The sequence below is a fragment of the Terrapene carolina genome, unplaced genomic scaffold, assembly GCF_002925995.2.
Source record: "Terrapene carolina triunguis isolate 2854851 unplaced genomic scaffold, T_m_triunguis-2.0 Scaffold210, whole genome shotgun sequence".
NCBI classification, from domain to species: domain Eukaryota; kingdom Metazoa; phylum Chordata; order Testudines; family Emydidae; genus Terrapene; species Terrapene triunguis.
Window position 1 is genome coordinate 2,974,608 of NW_020664561.1, and position 23,746 is coordinate 2,998,353.

Genomic DNA, 23,746 nt, shown 5'->3' on the forward strand with positions numbered 1-23,746 from the left:
GCCCCCCCCCCCCGCTGCCCACCTGCACGCAGGGACCCCCCTCTCCCTAGCTCTCCCTGCATGGGGCCAGCCCAAGGTCCCCATCCTTCCCAGCACACGGGGCCAGCCCAAGGCCCGCTACTGCCCGCCCACGGTCCCTCTCCCCCTGGCAGCCTCCCTCCCCCCACCCATTCGGGCCTGATCCTAGACCCCTGCCACCTGCCCATGTACAGGGCCAGCTGGCCCAAGCCACTCTCCCTAGCCTCTCCTCCAGCTCAGGGCTGGCGTTGCTGCTCGCCCCCATCTCGCATCTTCCTCCGCGCCCCACCAGAGGTCACACCCCACATTTTGGCAAAATTGGGCATTTGTCCTGTTTGCTCTCGCCAACTGATCATCAGTTGGCAAGAGCAAAATGCCCAGTTTTGTCAAAAAAGTTGGGATGGCCAGGACACGGCCAAAAAGGGACGTATAGTTACCCTACCTCAGTTGCCAGCAGGCTGGGCAGGTGGGCAAGCAAACCCCAGAGGCAGCCACCAGCCCGTTGAGTGGACATGGAGAGAGTTCAGCTCGCACAACGGCCACGAGCTGACGCTCCCTGGGACAAAGACCCTGCCGGTGGCAGTCCACTCATGCCAACAGGTACACGCCAGGCTCAAGAGCTTTAGAACTCTTTTAATCTTATTAAAGATGGGGCTTACAGGCAGCTGAAAGAACACTGCAACCCGGCACCCAAGCTCTCTCCCCGGTGGGGTTGGCGTTTCCCGGAGCTACAGGGCCTCTGCCTGTTTCTGGTCCAAAAGGGAATTATCTGGAAACGGTGCCCACCCTGCCTCCCCCAGCCTCAGAGACCTACACTGCTACTGCTCTACAAATCAGCCAGAAGGGCTAGTGCCTCCCAGCCTCTCCGAGCCTCAAACTAAGAGTTGTGGGTATACACCACCCAGAGGGCCTCTCTGCAGGGGCACAAGCAGCTGCATGCCTCCCAGCAAGCTAGCAAGTCGGAGTCTTAGCACAAGCACGTTGGTCTCTCGGCTCACCCAGTCCGTGCTACACCTAATTGTCCACCATGCACAGAGGGCACTGTCAAGTCTCTGCCTGCGCGAGCATCAGGCTCTCTGGGAGTGTGCCTATGGCCAGGACAGGGGAGTCTCTGCACAAGAGCTGCTCAGCGCCTCAGCTCTCAAGAGCTCCCTAGAACTCCTGGAGTGGGGCTCTCACGTGTGCTACCCAGCAGGGATCAAGGGAGCAGCCTGGCCCAGCGAGCACACGCAGGAGATCAGACTGCATTTCCCACTCTGCCCCAGGCACGGCACCTCCCGGCGGTGTCCATGACAGCAGAGGCAATCCATGCACTGCTCAGTCCTGCACTTTGCCTGAATGTGCTGCTTGTGGTGGCTGCATTGAGAGCACCTCATCTGCTGCAAGCTTCACTCCCACCTCTTCCAGGTGTCTCTCCACTCCAACAACCCGGCTTCAAGCACTGCCTGTGGACTAGAGTCAGGGCAAAAACATGGGAGCGGCTGCTAAAACCTTCTGCAAACCAGCTCAGAAAAAACACGTAAAAGCCGACAGCCCCTCTGGGCCACGCTGCAATGCTCAGGGCAGCAGGGTAAAGTCCCTCTCCCAGCTTCTTCACTGGGAGGCTCCTTCTGCCCAAGTGGGAATGCTGCATATGCAGAGCGTGTTTCCTATGTCCCCCTCTGTCCTGGACACTGGCAAAGAGAGCACAGCTGTGTGGCCAAGAGCTACTTGCTCATCTGAGCATCACGCAAGGAGGATCTGCTTGGATTGGCTCCTGCTCTAATGAGCAGGCCTAGGTCAGCCAGTGAGGGACAAGAAACACAACCAAAACCAGGCCATCTCCTGCCGACACTGCCTGCCCCTATCTTCTTGCTGCTGAGAAACAGTAGCACATCTGTGCCTGGCTGCAGCTGTGGGAAGCTGCTGGTATGGGTCAGACACGCTCCCCCTGAGCTCGGGCATGAGGCTCCAGGCCCATCATGGGAACTATTTCATAGAGCAACCCACACAGTTTGCAGCCATTCTCAGTGCATCCCTCTGCAGCACTGGGCTGGGAAGAGACCATCTCCCATAGCTAACAATGTCATTACGAGGCCACAGGTCTGTGAGCAGTGATTGACAGAGTAGCTGTCCAGCCAGCAGAACACAGAGCAGGGAAAACAGCAGAAAAGCTACACAGAATGGGTCTGAAGCTACACTAAGAGGAGCGGGTGGCAGGTGCTTACTCACAGCACCATGCAAGCGCGGTCTGGTCCATCCCTACCAGTCCTCCCCTCGCTGAAGGATGGGGGCATGCATCTGGGGCAGGGCCTGGGGCACACAGCATGGCGCTGGGCACACAGCACAAGCAGTCCCCAGCCACACACAGCATGCAGCATGGCGGGGCTGCAGTAGAGCATCCCAAGTAACACACAAGGAACAAGGACCGTGGAGGAACGGGGATCGAACCCGCCAGCACAGCGCAGTTCTCTGCCATTCGGAAGCAGAGTGGCTGGCGATGCAGCATCCCAGGGACACTCAACTAAGAGGCAGTGTCTAGTTTCCTGCGAGGCTCCAGGTGCTAATCCGATTTTCCAGCTGGTTTCACAGAGGCGCTAAGAGGTAGCAGGCCTTGCCTGGGAGGGGAGGGCTAACCTCAGCCACTGCCCTGCACTATGCCAGTCTGTCACTGCAGTCCCACAGATTGCAAGCAGGGGAGCTGGGTTTCCTTGTGATCAGCTGGCAGGGCACATGGAGGCACTGTCTGACTGGACACACACGGATGCTCATGCGACTCCCCTGCCTTTGCTCACCAGGGCTCTCATAGTCTCACAGATGGGGAGCCCATCCAATCCGCCCCCTCACGGACGTACCAGGGGACGTATCGTCCTGGGGCTCCTGAGAAAGCCTTTCGTTTCAGCATGCACACACCCCATCCCAGCCAACGGCTGCATCCAACGCCCTCTGGCATATGCTAGCCCAGCTAGGAGTAAGCCCCACACATCTGTGCTGCACAAGTGCTCAGACAGCTCCACTCCACAGCCCTCCATGGTGAGGAGAAGCAGGAGTTGCCTGGCAGAACATCGCAGACCTCTTCCAGACACTCAGAAACTCATGCTACACATGGGCCTGTCTTGGCTCCAGCCAGCACCCAGTCTGATCCCATCAGTTAGCCTAGCAGAAGGCTTGAGAGCCCCTTCTTTTCTCCAGTTTTGTCTCCCATAGCTTGGTTCAGCCACACCACTTCTCTCATGTCCACACTACGGACGATTCCACCTTCAGCATGTGGCCAGGTCCCCTCTCCACCACCTCACCATCCTCGCAAGTGCTAGGGTCCCACCCAGATCTCCACTTGACTGGGCCTCTTGGCCAGTCCTTTCCTGGCCCTCCCCCCACAGCCTTTTGTGCCCCACCCCTTGGAATGCTATTGTGGCCCACAGCTCAGCTGCCATCTGGCACAAGGACCAGCTACAGAAAGTAACGACGGACTGAGGCCACAGCCAGGAATCCAGAAATGGGGAAATTCTGAAGAACTGGGCAAAGGCAACCAGTTTTAAATTGGGAGGGGGAGGAGGGGGGGAAAACGGAGGTCCGGCCCCAGGGAAATCTGCCATGCCACAGAAGGTTTCAAAGGCTCTTTCCGCCTCCATCACCGCCTCACACAAGCTCTCTCCCTCTCCAGGCAGGCTCCCCCACACAGCGTCAAACCCCACCCTCTTTACTCCCATGACCAAGGCAGTCAACAGGTCAGTTACCTTATGGGGCCAGGTTCCTAGCTGCTATTCAAAAGCAAGTCATGCAAAGGCACAGCAAGTAGTTGGCTTGAATTCGAGTCCAAGCTGGGGAGTGACGGGTGTGACTAAGTGAAGAGTGTTACCCATCATGGACCGCACTTCAGGAAGCAGTGTGCCATGCAGGGATATTGATGGCTGAGGACTGCTAAGAGGAAAAACGCAGACTACAGGATTAGCAGATGAAATTCATATTAGTGAAGGAAACCTGTCTGCCGAGTGATTGTTCCAAGAGCCCCACCCCAAGAGATGAAGAGACTCGTTTCTTCATTATCCTGTCAACCCTCAGGCCAGGCAGCCACCCTTCTCATAAGGCAAAAGAGCAGGAGACTACAGCGGATGGGCCAGAAAAGGAGGGTAGTGTCAGGGCATGCAGCTCCTCAGGATGGGAAGTGGAAGGGATTAGTTAGTCCTCCCAGCTTCACCACAGAGAGGCAGCCAACTTCACCTGGGTCCGTGGAAGCTTGATTTCCTCTGTGCATTTCCACCACTGGACTCTACTCTGTGCTAAATAACGCCCTTGGTGAAATACTGAAGGGGACTGTCACCTTGAGAGGGTTTCCATTGGAGGCTGGAGTTGGGCCCCACTAAGGAAAAGAGACTTAAGTGTATGCACCCGTCTTCTTACAATCATAGAACCAGAGGGTTAGAAGGGACCGCAAGGGTCAGCTAGTCTAACCACCTATCAAGATGCAGGATTTGTTGTGTCTAAATCATCCAAGACAGGTGAGCTGGGTGAAGGAGCTTCCACAACCTCTCTGGGATTCAATGGATTCATTTTGTCTAGCCAGTCTGAAGACTAAAAAAGAATATCCTCCAACCCATGCCTGTCACCTTGCCATGGCTCAAATGTGGGAAGCAACAGGTGAGACCCAAAACAAAGGCCACACAAAAATTAGCCATTGCCAGAACTGGACAGAGCTGTGGGATTCCTTCCTTTAGTGTAAAGGACTCTGTCTGTAACCTTGGCCCCACACCTTTCTATTCCTGACGTAAACAGCAGTGTTCAACAGTAGAAAGGGAAAGCGATGTCAGATCTGCACGGCACATAAGGACGATGATGAGCAACAACCCTGAAAGAGAGGGAAGCCTTTGAAGTGTGTCTGGTGATAATTCAAAGAGTTCTAGGCCCAGAGGAGATGAAGATAATAGTGGAAAAAGGGACCCAGTAACAGGCTGCATTGAAAACAAAGCCAACAGAAACACCAAGCAGCTGAGAACCTTATCTGCTACTTCCATTCACAGCAGAACATCCAACAAAGGGTACGTCTATACTTACCTCCGGGTCCGGCGGTAAGCAATCGATCTTCTGGGATCGATTTATCGCGTCTTGTCTAGACGCGATAAATCGATCCCAGAAGTGCTCGCCGTTGACGCCGGTACTCCTGCTCCGCGAGAGGAGTACACGGAGTCGACGGGGGAGCCTGCCTGCCGCGTCTGGACCCGCGGTAAGTTCGAACTAAGGTACTTCGACTTCAGCTACGTTATTCATGTAGCTGAAGTTGCGTATCTTAGTTCGAAGTGGGGGGTTAGTGTGGACCAGGCCAAAGCCACTGCACATGCAAGATTACAAGCCCCTATTTTTCATCCACTGCCAATACCTGTGTCCCATTGGTCAGAGCCTCCAGCATGATCTATGGACCCATGCCTTCTTCAATACTTTGTTGGGAAATTCAAGGCTTCCCCGTATTTGTAGGTCTCCCTGACCCACCCTCTGGTGTCTCAGGATGGCTGGGCTTTCCTCCCCCATCTCCTTTCGGAAACCATAGAAATGGGAGATGGAAGAGACTTATTACGTCAAGTTGTCCCTCCCCTGTGGACAGGGGGTGCTGTCCTACAGAATATCCTCCAGGGCTCCAGTATTAGGTGAACTACGCTATTGGCCTCCATCCCGTGCTTTCAGATTGCTCAGTGGCCTAACAGACCCTCAATTAGGAAATCTTTCCTGACATTTAGCTGCATTACACTCTCACTCCTACCTCCTCGGACTTTTCTAAACAATTCTTCTCCCTCCTTCTCATCTCCAGCCTTCACATATTTGTTGGCTGTTATGTCTCCCACTTCTTTGTGCAGCCAAGACATACATAGTTAGTTCTTTACCAGTAATTCAATCCCTCCAGCCCTAGAGTCACTGTTGTTGCTCTCTTGCTGAAGTCCCTCCAAGACCTGCACAAAGCATTCTCGCAGTGCAGTCTCACCCACGGAGAGGAGAACGGTCACCTCTGTGGGGATCAATCAGGAATGGTTCCAAGTCAGTTCTCCCAGCCTACCAGAACACCACTGTGAGTGGGATCAGGATCTAGCTATGCAGCCTAAAATTGCTCTGGCCTTTTTTGGCAGCCACGCTGCTTGTCTGATTTACACTCCATTATTACCCCAATGTCTCTATATCATTGCTTTCCTGATTTCCCACTCCTATTGAATAGCTGTCTTCCAGATTATTTTGCCCCAGATGCTTTAGCTAGATTTCATTTTATTTCCTGTCCAATAACACTAGCACTCTGCATTAATGCATTCTTCTTTTTTGCTACCCTTGTCAATTCTCTTCAATCCTTAATTAACATTGTGCACTCTTCTTCCAGCTCATCTGGGAATTCTTCACCCATTTTCCTCCTGTCCCGGGGAGTCTGTTGCAGTTGCCCACTGCAATTTCTCTATTTGTCATTTGGCTGCCATACCCTCTTTATTAAATTCTATCACACTGGTTCTGAAACTTAGATACTTCTTGTTCTAATGTGTTGTGTAGCGCTGCTGTGAGCTGTAAAGCATTTGACTCACTCCATCCCAGAAGTAGGTGCATTTCAGTAATGGATTCACTTGATAGGTATAGCTACTGTGCTGTAAATTCTGTGATGTGTTATGAGATTCTTTGGGATGAAAGGTGTTGCACGATACAAAAATATACTCCATTTAATGTTGAAGGCTAGTGATATACAGCACCAGCCTTCTCCGACTGCACCCACATACGCTAGCATTCCCGTTCAAATAACTAGCCCAGCAGGTTTCAGCTATGTACACTAGGACAAACTCCATCAGCTACCAACACTTCCAGATACTACAGGGGCAAATTGCTGCTAGCTCCTCTGGTGTAGAGCATCTTCCATCTGCAGCGTGATTTGCAGGCGGGAGGCCCGTGCCAGGCTTTGAGCCTCGGAGAGGAAGCTCCAGCTTTACACCCTTCCAATCAACCTCACACACTGTCAAGTCTAAGCCCAAGAGGTCCGCTGCCTTCTTGCTTTCGGGCAGACCATGTGATGCAATGAACTGCCCTCCATCATGACATACTGATGTCTGTGCTGCCTCCCTATCAAGCTCTTCAGAGCCAAATCCAGCCCCCAGGACCCAGCCAACATCCCCAGAACACTGGGTACAGCCCAGACAAGGAGCAGTCACTGTAACTGTATGAAAAATAAAGTCCTTTCCCAGTGAGGCCATTTCCTTTTGCCCTCCAGCTGTGAAGAGAAAGGGGCATTCAAACAGCTGGGAGCCTCTCAGCAGCACACCAGGAATGCGCCTGATAAAAACCTGATGGGAGACTCCCCCGACTGCTGCACCAGGCAGCAGAGACACAGAGCCTGGTGCTTTAGTTTGGTACTGCGGACTGTGTTCACAGACACCGACTTGGAGGGGAACCCCCCCAGACATCCAGTTCCTGAGCGTCCACAAACACACTCCCATGCAGGGCCCCCCAAGGACTCCTGAGGACTGAGGGGAGCAGAATCTTTTGTAGATTTCTAGTCTTCTTTGCAGTGGCTTTGGGTGGGGCAGTTGCGCTGATCGGATCATAGAAGCAGACTGCATGTCACCCACAGGTCTGTCTGAGGCAATCATAGGACTCTCTGCAATACAAAGCCAGCACCACTTTTCAGGATCGGGGCCTAACACGACACAGGGGAAACAGCAGAACTGAGTGTACAGAGTGCTGTCAATCACACAAAGGAGCAAACAATAAAGGAAAATGTTTTCCCCACCTACTCCCTTGCAGCGACAGTGATCTCAGGGTCCCCAACACAATACAGGCAAGAAACATTCACGCTGAGATGTGATTCTTTTAAACTGCCGCAGCACCCTGTATCTAAGCGTCTACACACAAGGGGGAGGGCTACATTCTGGGCGTTTCCTGATGCTCGGGGCCTTGGCAGTGCAGCATTAGCATTCGGTCCACGGCACTTTCTGTGTTTCATGGAGTATTTCCCAGCACTCGGGGAATGGTGAAGGGTTCCTCATTCTGCCCACAAGGTCAGGACCCATTCCAGCTTATTTAATAATCTGTGCGAGTGTCCAAACAAGAACATCCCGACCCCAGGCACAGCTATTCTCCCCCTCTTGCTGCTGACAGGACCCAGATCAGCCAAGCTAAAAATACACAAAACTAGTTCAGAGGAAACAATGACAGGCAAAGGCGGAGAGCTCAGAGTCAGGCTGTGACCCGGCCTTTCTAGCAGTGTGTCTGGACTAGGATGAGAGGAGTGGGATTTTAGATCATGTTGCTAGTACCTTCTAACACAACTTCATGTCTAACCCAGGCTCATCCCACAGGTCAGCTCGACCAGCTAGTACGTGTGGGGGTACAGCTTGCCTTGTCTACCTTCATGTGTTAGAATGTGGTCGCTAAAATGCTCTAGAAATCTCTCTTTCCCCTTCACCAGGACAAACCCTAAATCTCTCACTTGAATACTCAGGGGCTTCCTTCCTGCAGGCAACAGCCCACCCTTCAAAGAGAAGCCAGCCATGTTCCTCCTGCCTCAGCAGCGGATGCCAAAATTATCAACCTGCACTTCTGTTTAACCACCTGAATCTTCAGTTGTCCGTGCTTCAGTGGGGGCCCGATCCCACATCCGGGGAGTCCATGGAAAACTTCCCACAGATGTCCGTGAGAGCTGAATCAAGCCCTCCAGGAGACAGTGGCTTCTTCAGGCAGCTGGGGCCCAATTTTCCATTGCCCTGGCACCGTTTTGCACTGGGATGAATGTCAAATGTAAATAGTTACCACTCCAACTGAGTAGCATTTTGCACCCACTGCGTACCTGCCTTCAGCTCAGTGTCTGAATGTCTGGCAACATCAGTTACTTTTAAACTAATCAGTTTCTTTTAAATATAACAGGTCATGCCGGTAGCCTGAAAAATGGCGGAGAAGGACAGCTGAGCGATGAACCTACATGCTTGCTAACTACTAGGGCCTGAAGCTGAGGCTCTGTGCTGCTCTGCTAGCCAGGAGATTTCCTCTCATACGCGACAGTGGGAAAACAGAGCAGCTCCCTGTAACAGCAGCAAGACTTGCAGGGAAAACACACAGCCCTGAAAGGTAATGGAAGAAGGAAATCATTCTGACTAGCTGGGTTACACGCATTTGTAACTCACCCACTCAGAATCATTTAGACTGTCCCCACCCTGATGTATATCCATCCACTGCCATTCACATTTTTAATCTTTTCTCCAATTCGAAGCCCAGGCAGTGCCCATAGGATCACTACCATTGTCAAGCCCTCTCCACCACAAGCCTGCCGAAGCTGCAAACTAAAGTCAATCACTTAGTCTTCTGGCTGATGTTCTCTGTGCACCAGACATGCTGCGGGGCCACAGGGATGGGATCATAGCTGCTGCCGACGGCTTGTTGCCATGGTTTGTTTTATTAAAAAAGAAAGCACTGAAGCATCTGCCTGCCAACACGAGTCCATAGAAAGTTACATAAATTTTGTGACCAAACATAGTAAAAGAAACAAGGCCGGTCCAGTCAGTGACCCTCTGCAATCCAGCATGCACGTCTTTAATTGGCTAATTCGGCCTGTGCTCTCCTCAGGCCTGGGATAAACTGCACTGATCTTCATAGCATCCCGTTCCATGGCAGGGAACACAAGGCTCTAGACTGATAATGCTTGTGGCTAGGGCCAAGCTCTCTCTGAAACCCGCCCCAATTTGCTCATGACCGGGGCCTGCTTTCTGGAGCCCGTTGGTTCGGTGAGGCAGAGAGGTGCTTCATCTCCTCATCACCTTCCAACTCCCAGAAGGAAGTTCAACACTCTTAATTCTTGCCCTTTCCCATGGAGAGGCACCGGGTTTCCAGTATGCCCCATAGCTGCCGGAGACAAGGACCAACACCCATTTTATAAGGGAAGAAGCAGGAGCAGAGAGGGGTCTGAAGGCACAATCTGACTAGCTGGCCTGTGCCGAGGAGAGCCCGGCACCACACGGGACACAGGAAATTCACAAGCCAAAGTGTTAATACAAACATGGAGTCCACACGGCGTCACACACTGCGTGTACTCCTCATCTGCTGGAGGCCCTCCACAGCCTTGGACCTTTTGCTTCACGATGTACCCGAGCCTTGAAAACCGCACATCCTGGCTGCCCCTCCACTCATGTATTCCTACAAACCTGTACTGCAGGGTCCCGGAGAGCTTCAAGCTACCCACAGATAACTCCACACATTCACTCAGGGAACACCAGATCTGCCAATTACCCTTCACCACCCTATGGATGGGTGGAAGTAACTGTACCCCGGGTCCTGCTGGTGCAAAGTCACCTGTCAACACAGCATCCACTGCAGCGCAGCCAGGCTTCCTGCTGAGAGCCCAGGCAGACAAGAGGTCTCCTTCCTTCCAGGGCTAGGAAGGGACCCATGCCACAATGCATTGCAGGCACTCTCCTTTTTGTGCAGGATGTCACCTGCTCTTCAAAATTATCCATGCTAAAGTTAATCAAAAGGAAGCCCACTGAACCAAAGAGTCAGTTGTCAAATGCCACGTGGGCTCGATTGCTAGGAAGGGAAGTCAGAGACATTTTCCCCTCCCCTCCTGCACCACTCATTCAATAGCTTCCCAGCCCAGAAAGGCATCTTCCCCTCTCAGGCCTGCATAGAAAGGTGAGGGTGAACAGGGTGGATGACACAACAGCCTGAAAACCCTCCATCCACAATTCCAAAAGGACAAATTTAACCAAACCCACTTGGCCTGTCAGCGGCGTTTGGACCCAGGCCATTCAGTGCTATAAGCCTTTACTGCTGGAGGACGAAGTCCATTAGTAGACTCAAACTTTGTATAAGAACCAGCCATTAAAGGGGGACAAAGAACCCCCTCTCCTTACGTGGGTTAGACAAGCACAGAAGAGATCAGTATGGAGCGATGTCTGGGAATGCCCAGGGACATCTGTAGGTTGTCCAATGTAATTTCCTGCATTTTACAAGATTTAAGACATTTCAGACCAAAGTTTTTTTTTTTTTTTTTTAAATCTACCTGCCTCCCTGGAGTTCAGCATTAGACCAATGCCCCATCCTGGTAGAAAGCCAACAAAACTCCATTCTGACCCAGCTGCCTTTGGGTCTTGGCTGGTATGACCCATCAGGCACACACAAAACCAGGAAGGAAGCCATGCAGAAAGCCAACATTAATATTAGATGGGAAAGCAAAACCAGAGCAGGTTCTCTACTGACCCGCACTGGGCATCTGGGACCCACCTCCCATTCTCAGCAAGGTCTCCCAACCCTTGTCCTCAGTACTGCTTATATAGCACCTTCAGCATGCATGGTGCTGTACAGTAAAAGCAGGATGGCTTTTAGTCTAAAGGCAGCAGAGGTAATATATATTGGGTACTGGGCACAGATCTGACCCTGCATACGTAAAGGCAGACCTATGTGTGATGTAACGGAGGCTATTCATTCTTTGTGTTTTATTGTAACATTTTCTTAATAATTGTATGGAAAATTTATTTTGTTTTATTTTTGTTTCTCTCTCTCCCCCCTTTATCTGCCTCTTTCCAGTTGTGCCTCTAACTTTTCCTCCCCCTCCATTCAATTTCCTTTCCCTCTCTCTATTTCCCCTTTCCCATTTTTTCTCCCCTTCCCTATGCTCTTTCCAGGACAGTGATCAATAAACGAAGCTCCCTTCTAACTGCTCACTTGCAACCTAAAAACTAAGTTCCTGTTCCTGAAAACACTTGCACAGCACATGGGAGCGTTCCCCGGATCAGGACCTAGGCTCTCGCCACACCTGCTGTCAAACAGCAGTTCAGTGAGAAATGGAAACACCACTCACTCCCTGCTGACCTAATGAGCGGCATGGAAAAACTTAGGTAGGCCAGATACTAGCTGGCTTGCAGGGGAGTCTCCTGCCAGTCCCAGGCACACCCAATCTGCCTCTCAGCTGTTTTGCAAGGAGAAGCCATGAGCTGGCTCCCAATGAACAGCAGAGGAGGAGGGGAGCCACTGAGAACTGCAAGTATGAAACACAGCAGCATATTAGGTGCTCTCACCTCCTGCGGGGGTTTCTGCAAGGCTGTGTCTATGCTAATTGTGGGATGGAACACAGGTAGGAACAAGTGGTTAATTAACCGGGCATGTTAATTAGCCTGTCCAGATCTGCTCTAGGAATCATTTCAGGGAAGTTCTCTGGCCTGGGTTACACAGGTCAGACTAGATGATTACAGTGGTCCATTCGGGCCTTGGAATCTTTGAAACAGAGTTAGCAACTGGCATCTTGTCTTTCAGACCACAAGCTCTTTGGGAGCAGAGCTTGCATTTACATCCCCATTGAACTGAACGCAGTGGGGCACACCCTGGTATGGCCCTTAGCCATTACTGCTATAGAAATGTTTGCTAATAAGCAGCAGACATACCCCCAGTGAAGAGGCAGGAAGGAAGGTTATGAGCTGCTACTGCAGGAAGGCCTATGCGATTTTCTGTCATTTGCAGTATTTGTCCAAGTACACTACAACTGTGCTAGTTACCCCACTCCGCAGCTTTGGGCCATTTCCTGCTCTCTAGGACTTTCACAGCTAAATCCCCATCAGCTGCTTGTATTCTGATACCGGAGCCAGGCAGCAACTTGCTAGAAACCCTGGCTCCTGAGATGGACACGCCCAGAGAGCAGCCTCTCAGACATCAAAACAGGAGATTATATAAGAGCCAGCTTCCAGGCCATCAGCATTATCTCTGGCAATAAAGCAGCTGTGCTTAGGTCACCCATATGGTCACTGCCATGCAGACTGTGCTGAAGAGAAGGCTGGAGTTTTCTCAATATTTTAAGAAAATCTATAATACACATACAGACAAAATCCTCACATTCAGCCATGCAGAGCCGACCTGGGCAGGAGATTTTCAGGCCAGGGGCACTGGAAAACAGCAAGCATCTATTTCCAAGGACAGTGGTTACTTATTAATTGCAGAGCTGCTTCTGCTGTTCTAGCTTGAATTTCTCCAGAGCAAACAAGCCTGCGCAGAGCTCTGCAAAGCACAGAGGGAAGCAGTACTGGTCAGGATATTGTATTCCTACATACAGTGGCAGGAGGAAGCTGATACACAGGTGACTGGTGTAGCAACGATGGGCACTGGGCACTTCGACACCAGCCAACAGGCCCCTTTACAGAGCCCAGACCCAGCTGCAGCTGGATCAGATTCCCCTTCACTGCACTCAGGGGGTCTGCTCACCTCTTGCCAACACTTGTTCCCCTTTCCAGTGATGCTGGGCTGTTGTTTGCCAAGGGTTCCCTGTGGGGAGCTTGGGCTGCTCCCCCAGGGTATGAGTGAGAGGCAGCTTGCCTCCATTCCTCTGCTATGGTGATGGTTACTGCTGGCCTGAGCTACAGAGGCTGATGCTGGTCTGTCCAGATAACAGCTGGATGAGCCTTACAACCCCCACTCCCCAACTCAGCAGCACTCTCCAACCTCAGACACTGGCCAATACTGGCAATCAAATGATCCCAAGCTAAAAGCCTCTCTCACTGCTGCCCCCAGACAGCAAGCTCCTCATTCCACACATACAATATTTCCCCCCCAATACCTCAGCACTCGCTGCTGCTGCCAGTTGCACAAAAATGCTAAATTCTGGGGCTATTTGGCCACTTCCTCCTCATGCCTGTGGGTACATGCCAGCCCATGCCATTCTCTGCACAGAGAAAGCCACCCGCTTGCAGCAAAGCTCCTCGACTCTGTCATTGCATGCGCGCTCACACACACTCCGCCAGATGAGGTCCTTTAGAACAATGCAATCAAGAACAAGAAGAGCCTGTTTGTTATCTGCGTGCCTGGGTTCCAGCAGATGGACAATAAATCGCATGTATCTATTACATATTTTGTCTTTTTAACTTTGTATTCAGCTCAGAATTCTGTGATAAACATTGCATAGAGGAAGCAGCAAGATGCTAGCTGCTGCAGTCCTCTCTCTGCAGTTCACCAGTCTGAAAACAAAGGCGGGTAGAGAGGGGCAATTCAGAATTTTCCCCGAGGCACAGGTCACAAAAGCAGTGACCCTGCAAAACTCACTTGGAGACCTCTCTTTTGTATTGGTAGCTTAAGAAATACTCAGTTGTTTTGCTTCAAGCTGGCTGTGACCACCAACTCTTCCTGGTGAAAGAGACCAAAACATGGGCTACTTGCAGTTAGGGCTCTAGGAGTCAGCTACAGAGAATTAGCATCAAGCAGTTACTTTTTCACGTAAATAGTCCCAACAAGTATTCACTGGATCTTTCAAATTGCATAATAAAAAAAGGTAGACTAACCAAATGGCCCAGCTGCTACTGGGAAAAATGTCCCATGCCACAATGTGCTTTTTCAAAAAAATCTATTTTTATGTTTTCCTGCACTTTAACTTCATTCTGTAATTCAGGAAACACCCACATCCCACTCATTACAGAGGAAGGGGCTGCCAGATTTTTCCATGGAGTAAAAGGCAACAGGAAGACTGAAAGTTAATTTTCCATAAATAAAATTACCGTTATTTCTGGACAGCTGCCCATTTCAGTACATGAGCATCTCAACAAAGTCAGGGCTAGGGCAGAGGGAAGAGAAAAAGAATTTGATTACATTTTCATGAGATTCAGAATCACAACTCCTGTCATCTAAAAAAATTATAATCAAGGGTCATTCATCACAAGAAAGTAACACTTCCAAACAAGCAGGACTTTATTAATCAGTCTCCGCTAATTTAAGGGGCAATAAAAGAATTTATGCACACACACCACCTGTGGAAGATAATTCCACTATTGCTTTCCCACTAGGTTTTGTGATTTATTAGTGAATTGCAGTGGAAGTTCAAAATAAAAACTGGCTTTGGAAACAAGAAGCAGGAAAACAACTCTTCTTCTGCCCCTTTCCTGATACGTTTGGAATAGATCTGGTCAGGAAGTGATTTCTCCAACTTGCAGAAAAAGTGTTCAATTTTTTTTCATACCAAGAGAAATGAACATGTTTTGATATTTGGGTTGGGGGTGGGGTTATATGCATGATATTTCAACAAAAGCATACCGTTTTTGCAACATTTTCCATCAAAAAAGTGTTTCAACAGAAAATTTTGGACCAGCTCTGACTCTGACTGCTCTCGCCACTCCCTTGAATACAGACCACCTTGGCTGGCATAGAACCAGCACTGGCTCTGTGGCACAGTCTCCCCTACATCCCCTTCCTTGGACCCCACAGAGCCCCCCAATAAAGCCAGGTCTCCATGGGATGTCAGGCAGCAGAGGCTGAGCTGGGGCTGGGAGGAGCCAGGGAGCAGCCACAGCCCATGGCATGCAAAGATGGCTTCTATCCAAGCAGATTTCTGCATGCTGTTGCTGCAAAGTAGGGAGCGTGGGGTGTCTCTCTTCTCTCTCTAGGTTATCACCTGCTCCGTGCATCTAGGCAGCTCATTTACATAGCTGTGGGTGGATGGTCACTCAGAGGCAGCATGGCACCTGCATAAACCCATCTTCCCTGAGACCGTGGGGCAAGAGGGCGGGGGAAGTAAAAGAGCCCAGAGCTTCTACAGGACTGATGTTTCCACTCATCACAAATCCTGGGAATGCTGACCTGATCCCTCCCTAGACGGGGAAGACTGGAAGTGAACTCTGTGAGGTCATGGTTCCTCTGGCTCACTCCCATGAGTACTTCTGCTTGGGCACAATATCTCCCTGACTTCACCTGGAGCGGTCAGGAGAGGACAGTCTTCTCCACTACCAACAGCAACCAGTGATTCCAGGAGAACAGAGTCACCCAGAGAGCAGGGAGAAAGAAACTAACGTCAGACTGGGGCCTCCAGGAAAACAGACACGGTATTTTCAGCTTAAAAGGGAAAGATTCACACAAGGGAAGAAATCCAGCAGGCTGAGTTATTCCCGCCCCCACAAAAAGATTTACTTAGAAGGGGAGAAAAAGCAAATTCCTATTTCTCAGTGTTTACTTGGAGATGGCTGGAGCGGAATGAAAGTGCACAACCCTTCCCAAGGCTTTGAACGCTCAGATGCTATCATAACCCCATGGTATTTCTCTACCAAAATAAACAACCAGGAGCAGCAAGGACTGGGGAAGATGGATACTTGAGCTGTCACACACTTCTCTACATGGCAGTAGATCATAGGAGGGAGATGGGAACTATCCTCCAGGGTGGGAATAACCTGCAAGCAGCACTAGCCAAAACTAAGCCGGAATGCAAAGCTAATTAATTCAATCAGAAAGTGATCTGGGTAATGGAGATTAATTCCCCGTGCCTTTAAAATGATCCTAATCTTCAGCAGTAATTCCCAGGATTCTAAGACCATGACAGGTTGGAGAAGGGAGCAAGTCAAAGCTATGTTCTAGTTGGTGCCAAGCCACATTCTGGACCATGTACTTTTCACGTAATAAAAGCGGTATTGGAAGAGGTACGTTTTCAAATGGCAGCAAGGCACAGCAAGGAGTCAGGAGACCTGGGCTCTAGTCCCAGCTTGGCCACGACCAGCTCTGTAAGCTGGGGAAAGTCACTAAAACCAGGATGCTCCACTGGAGATGCCCTGGGTCTGATGGGGGGGGGGAGGGGGGAAAGCAGCCAGCTCTTCAACTGCAATCAACAGGAACTGTGGGTACTCGGTGCTTCTGAGAATGGGGTCCAAGGTGCCTCAAGCTGGGCACCCCAAGAACGGACATCCCCAAATTCACAAGCCACTTTTTAAAATATAATTAAGTCTCTTTGTGCCGGAGTTTCCCCATATGTAAAATGAAACATACTGCTTTACCTACCTTTGTAAGGTGCTGTGAGCTCCATTAGTGAAAAGTGCACCATAAGTAGAGTATTATACATATATTTACAGTAAAAGAGAACAAAGCAGTTCAGAGACTTTGGAAATGGCTTGGATGAGACATGCTCTGTACTTCAACATGCAGAATTGGGGGGAGGGGACACATGTAGTTAACCTTTGCATTCTAGCTCTTTGCTGTCGTTAGATGCTGCTGGAACTCATTTCTGACTTTTACCTCCCATTCTTCCCCTACTGCCAAGTTCTCCTGTCTTTCTAAAAACAACTTTGCCCATCCTCTGAAAAGTCAATGTGTCCCAACTCAGGTGGGTCTCCTGGCACCACCATCCTGGCAATACTGGTCAGATCAAAGCCACTCAGCACCCACAATCAGGGTGAGATTTGCAGATGATTATAGACCACTCAGCCTAACTTCATTATCTGGAAAGATATCGAAACAAGTTATTAAACAATAAATTTGTAAGCACCTAGTGGATAACAGGGTTATAAGGAATAGCCAGTATGGATTTGTCACAAACAAATCATGCCAAACCAAACTAATTTCCTTCTTTGACAGGGTTACGGGCCTAATGGATAGGGAAGAAGCAGTAGATGTGATACACCTTGATTTTAGTAAGGCTTTTGACACAGTGCCACATGACATTTTCATAAGCAAACTAGAGAAATGTGGTCTAGATGAAATTACTGTAAGGTTGGTGCAAAACTGGTTGAAAGACTAATCAAAGAGTAGTTATCAATGGGTTGCTGTCAAACTAGGAGAGTAAATCCAGTGTGGTCCCACAAGGGTCAGTCCTAGGCCTGGTACTAGTCAATATTTTCATTAATGATTTGGATAATGGAGTGGAGAGTATGCTTATATGATTTGTGGGGGACACCAAGCTGGGAGGCGTTGCAAGCACTTTGAAGGACAGGATTAGAATTCAAAACAGCTTTGACAAATTGGAGAATTGGTCTCAATTCATCAAGATGAAATTTAATAAAGACAAGCACAAAGTACATTACTTAGGAAGGAAAAACTAAATGTACAACAAAATGGGGAATAACTGGCTAGGTAGTGGTACTGCTGAAAAGGATCTGGGGTTTATAGTGGATCACAAATTGAATCAGAATCAACAATGTGATGCAAAAAAGGCTAATATTCTGGGGTGTATTAACAGAAGTGTTGTATGTAAGACATAGGAGGTAATTGTCCTGCTCTACTTGGCACTGCCGAGGCCCCAGTTGGAGTATTGTGTCCAGTTCTGGGCACCACACTTTAAGAAAGATGTGGATAAACTGGAGGGAGTCTAGAGAAGAGCAACAAAAATGATGAAAAGGTTTAGAAAATATGACCTGTGAGGAAAGGTTAAAAAACCTGGGCATGTTGTCTGTAGAAAAGACGACAGAGGGGGGGACCTGATAACAGTCTTCAAATATGCTAACAGTTGTTATAAAGAGGATAGGGATCATTTGTTCTCCATGGCCTCTGAAGACAGGACAAGAAGTAATGGGATAAATCTGCAGCAAGGGAGATTTAAGTTAGACACTAGGAAAAAGTTTCCAGCCATAATGGTAGTTAAGCTCTGGAATAGGCTTCAAAGGGAGGCTGCAGAAGCTCTGTCACTGCAGTTTTTTAAGAACAGGTTGGACAGACACCTGCCAGGGATGGTCTAGGTCTGGGCCCTGTACAGCCCAGGGGACTGGACTTGATGGCTTCTCAAGGTCCCTTCCAGCCCTACCTTTCTGAGTCTATGATCTTAGCACACTGAGTGCACGACGGACACTGAGCTGTTTTGAAAAATCTGGTCCCAGCTGCAGAACGGAGCATTTGAGAGATTGGCCCCCCTCCTCTTCGCCTGGGTCAGACATACACACCCATCTGGGCAGGGGATCAGACCGCTCAGCAGAGATCCCAGTCACCCTGTCCCAGCAAGTGCACACAGGGACTCTCCCAGGGAGCCAATACCAGAGGACGAGATCAGGTGGAGCCCTCACAACTTTACAAATACAAACAATGCAGGTGTTTCCCCCTAACCAACCAAAGCAGCAGAGGTTTAGCTGTAACCCTTTCCCTGCCACGCCCTATCCCTGTAGCCTCTACTCATCATGTTAAATCCAAGCAGAGAGCCATAGACCAAGGGCCCGGTATGTATAAAAAACAGTTATAACACGCTCAGCTGCCCTCTGCTCCCAGAAAGGGGGAGCCTGCAAACTGGAAAGCGGGTGCACCCAGGTCGGGGATGGGCTCAGCCCCCTTATTCTCAGCTAGGGGTGCACACAGGGTGGGGAGGGGAGACAACAGCTGCCCTCCCCGCCCCCGGGAAGAACGCACAGACTGGGGATGGGCTCAGCTCTCAGGAAGGGAGGAGAGGGGTTGCAAGGCAAGGGAGCACCCAAGGTGGGCAGCACGGGGGGGTCGCAGACCCTACTGCCGGGTTGGGGCTGCACCCGGGATGGAGGGAGAGTAGCAGTCCCTTTTCTCAGGCTGCGGGGAGTGTGTGAAAGGGAGGCACTAGTCCCTCCTGGGAGTGGGGAGGAGAGCTGCGGCTAAGCTGGGGAGCGCAAGGGGGTAGCCCCTATTCCCGGGCGGGAGTGCCCCAGACCGGGGAGCGAGGGGGACACCGGTCCCTGCGGAGGGCTCCAGGCACTCACCGAAGTAGACGGCCTTGGCGCACCGGGGGCACTTGGCTGCCATGCCGCGGGTCGCGCAGCCGGCGAGACGCGCTGCTGTGTGCCGGTCTCTCAGCTCCGCCCGGCCCAAGCTCCGCGCCGCGCCGCCCACAGCCCGGCCCGCCAGCCCATTGGCCGCGCTGCCGAGCTCGGGGCGACTCCTCCCCGCGCGGCGCCGCTGAGACCCACGCGCGGGCCGGGCCCGCCAGCAGGTGCAGGGAGCAGCCCCCCGCCGCCCAGGGCCCCCGCCCAGCTGCACAAGGCGCCCGCCCATCACATGGAGCTGCGCTGTCTGCACCCCCCGAGCTGGGGCCGGCTGGAGACACCGGCCCAGCACGAGCAGGGAGTTGACCCTGCTGCTGCGCATCTCTAGTCCCTGCCGAGCGCAGAGCCAGGGCTGGAGGCTGGGAGCCGCAGGGTTCCTCGACCCTGGCCCAGAGCGAACTGCACCCCGCCCGGGGCTGTCCGGTCCCAAACACCTGGGCAGAGCAGAGCAGGAGAGGGGCCTCCAGGTGTCCACTCCGCACCTTCCCCCCAGCCCAGCCACGCTGGCCCCACCTGAACAGGGAAGGCCAGTGCCCCTGGATGTGTAGACACGCCAGCCCCAAAGGCTGCAGGGAGTTACAAACACAAAACTGATGGCAAAGTAAGAGGCCCAAGTCCAGGAGAAAGGCATGTGTGATGGGAAGGCACAGACAGTGAGTCAGGGGGCACAGCACTCCTGGCCAGCTGCGGAGGTGATGGCTCCCACCCCTGGGTGGCAGGTGGCAGTGAAAGGGCAAAGAAGAGGATGGGGATAGGGGAGATGAGCAGGATTAGGTCCATACCTCTTTTCGAAATCAAAGGAAACAGGATTGTTCTCAAAACTACCTACAACAAATCTCATTGATCAGTTTGCTTAATTGCAACCTCTTTCCTCCCAGTAGAGCCGGGGCATGAGAGCTGATGGAGATCTAACTACATGGAACATTCCAAGGGGAATTAACCATCCATTTTCAAACCAGGAGGAGGAGACAAGACACAGGGTGGGATTTTCCTGCTCCCATTCACATAAACGGGAGTTGAATACCCATGGAGAGCAGGATCAGGCTCCGTGTCTGTGCACATATTGCTTGTAAGGGTTCTGCAATAGCCAATGCCTAAAACAGATCTGTTCTACATACATTCTTATGCCATACTCAGCACTATAGTAGCTGAGTGCCTTCCTGTAGTGCACCTGACTAGCATCTGTCATGAGTTTGTTCTCTCATCCTTGCCCCACAGGGAGAAAGGTGTGCAGGGGAGTGTTTTGATTTGGAGAAAAAAAATTAATACACACACACGTGGCTCTGTGTCCATTAGTGACGGCATGTCAAAGAAACATACCTTGCCCTTGGAGCTGACGGTGGTGAGGTTTGGGATGATCCTTAGTTTCTGGGGGAATTCATTCCACAGTCTGGGACCAGCCCCCACGAAAGGTTTGGGGCCTGCACAGACAAACTTTCCCCTTGGGCTAGAGAGTTCCACTGTGCCAGAGGAGGTCCATGGCTGAAATTCTCAGCCCTGGCTTTAGGCCCTTTCACATACCTTGAGTCCAGGCCATGGAGCTCCTTGAAGGACCAAGACCTTGAACCTGACTTGATAAATATGGGAACCCAGTGAAGGGAGTGGAGAGCAGGGTTGATGTGCTGGTGGTTACTGAGCCTGCGTTGCTGAGGAGACACACTGCAGCGTTCTGTACTAGTTGGAATGTCTCAAGGGCTGAAGGCTTGGTGACCAGCTGTATCACACTGCTGTCATCCAGACAAGAAGTGACAAAGGCAAGAAGAACTGAGGCCAGGTCTCCATCTGCCAGAATGGGACTGAGGCTCTGAGCCAGAGATGGTAGAAAGCGTTACTCACAGACGCATTCCTACACTAGGGAAGTTTTTCTGAACATATTGATTTGTCTGAGTAAGGATGCCTGCTAAATTAAAAGCTTATAAATAAATGGTGCCATTCAGTAGTGTTTACAAAGGGTCTACCACACCATATGAGACAGGTAGGTTTGAACACTGCCTCAGGCCAGAGGCAGTTTTCAACAGCAGGAATAGCAAAGGGTTTTGGAAACGGTCCTTCTTTGAAAACTAGACCAGGTTCTCTGACAATGAAACTGAGAGACACAAAAAGTGGCATTGATGGATAACGTCTTTGTCGTCAGCCTGCTCCTTTTCAAAGGTCAAGGCAAACCCCATAACTGCTGGAGTCGGTCCTTCCCATCAGTTCCCCTTTGGCCTAGGATGAAAAGGTCCAGATCCTCAAAGGTTGTTAGGCTCCTAACTCCAACGGAAATCAAAGGGAGTTTGGTGCCTAAATACCTTTGAGGATCTGGGTGAAAATGCCCAGCTCTGTTTTCCAGAGGGGGTAACAGAAGGCCTGATTGTCCCCGACGTTGATCCTGATGCAGTTATTTCTACCCGAGCACAGTCGTACCCAGTCCAAATGATAGCATTTTACTCAGATGTAGGTGACAAGGCGGCAGACATACAGACTGCCTAGAGCAGGGGTCAGCAACCTTTCAGAAGGTTTGCCGAGTCTTCATTTATTCACACTAATTTAAGGTTTCGCGTGCCACTCATACATTTTAACATTTTTAGAAGGTCTCTTTCTATAAGACTATAATATATAAATAAACTATTGTTGTATGTAAAGTAAATAAGGTTTTTTAAATGTTTAAGAAGCTTCATTTAAAATTAAATTAAAATGCAGAGCCCCCCGGACCGGTGGCCAGGTCCTGGGCAGTGTGAGTGCCACTGAAAATCAGCTCGCGTGCTGCCTTCAGCACGCGTGCCATAGGTTGCCTACCCCTGGCCTAGAGGATTTAAGCAATTTGCAAAGGTTACATAGGAAGCCTATGGCAGAATTGGGGAAAGAACACTGAACTGGGAAGTGATGGACTCACATCTGAGCCATCAGGTCACAGTGCCTCTGATGCAAACAGCTTAACGCCTCTGTACTTAGGCTACCTGTAAAAATAGGGCTACTTCCACCCACCTTTTTGACCTCTACAAGGGAGAAAAAGCACTGTGTATATGCAATGTATTATTATTAGCCACATTTTCCAGATATAGGATAATTTAAAATACCCCAAAGATTAAGTAGCCTGGACACCAGGCCTGGTATCGCAGTGGGTAAGGCATTGGCTGTGGAAACTTGAGCACATTGATGGGTGTGCTGTCACACTGACTAGCCGATTTGTTAGGAGTTTGGGGGAATATTGAAGGTGCTGCTCATCCTGCAAGGCTAGATTAGCTCAGTAATGGTGTCAGGTGTAAAATGAAGGATATAGTGCTCCACAGGAGCCATTTTCTCCTTGTCCAGTGACTGCCACTCCTTAACCTAGGATTCTGGTGACGCTTCCAGCTGATTTATTTAACATTTAGTTAAGGTGGTTGTGATGATCAGGGTGGCTCCAGGCACCAGCTCAGCAAGCAGGTGCTTGGGGCGGCCAACGGAGAGGGGCGGCACGTCCGGCTCTTCGGCGGCGGGTCCCTCACTCCCTCTCAGAGCAAAGGACCTGCCGCCAAATTGCCGCCAAAGAATGAAGCAGCGGCGGTAGAGCTGCCGCCGAAGTGCCGCAAATCGCGATGGCGGCTTTTTTTTTTTTTTCCTGCTTAGGGCGGCAAAAACCTTGGAGCCGGCCCTGGTGATGATATGGGTTTTTTAACTGCCCGCAGTATGAGTGTGTGTTTCTCACAGGGCAGATTGATGATGTCTTTATTGAGACGTTTCCTGACTTTGAAGCAGGTGGGTTTAGTATGCGCAGGAAGAGCTCAGAGCACTGTTGTCACTGATTTTTTTGATGGAATTCTGTGAAGCTCAGAAGTGTTGGTTGTCATAGGGTTAGCTTGCCCCAAAGTAACCAGGCCACCTCCTCACTGTGACCAAACCAGCGGCTCTCTCCAACAATCAGCACAGCCCCATCCTCTGGGATGTATGATGCAACAGGGCCTGGTCTCAAATGAGCTTCACCTGCCATGGCCTTTCAGGCCCTTTCCTGCCTGCTCCTGACTCCTGCCAACAAACCCAGGAAAGGGAGGAATTCCTGCATCTCTTGAACCCCAGATGGGTAGCAAACTCTATCACACTCATTGCTGAACTGTGGGTACTCAGTCACATCCCATGTGGGGGCTGTTAGGAGATGTACGAGCCCACAGACGCTCCAGGCCTCCATGTCTCGTGGAGATCTGGGGAACACAGCTGCTTCACCATCCTTTGTTTCCAAGGGTGAAGGGTCTGCCTCCTATGCCCCTCCTCACTCCTGTGTGTCCAGACTCTGCACAGAGGTGGGAGATACAGAGATGTGCCCTCTTCCCCTTCCAGGCCCA

General features: G+C 50.8%; 1 protein-coding gene across 2 annotated transcripts in view; it reads right to left on the reverse strand.

Annotated features, from left to right (window-relative positions):
• LOC113407220 (cysteine-rich protein 2) overlaps nucleotides 1-19,458 on the reverse strand; it is a 61,079-nt gene extending 41,621 nt beyond the window's left edge. For both annotated transcript variants that reach the window (XM_026655433.1, XM_026655432.1), the window contains exon 1: nucleotides 19,383-19,458. Coding sequence is in view for 1 of the 2 variants with exons in the window: in XM_026655432.1 (XP_026511217.1) it covers nucleotides 19,383-19,425 (43 nt within the window). In the remaining variant the exon portion in view is untranslated. The remainder of the gene's footprint in view (nucleotides 1-19,382) is intronic.
• Nucleotides 19,459-23,746: the final 4,288 nt, after the last annotated feature.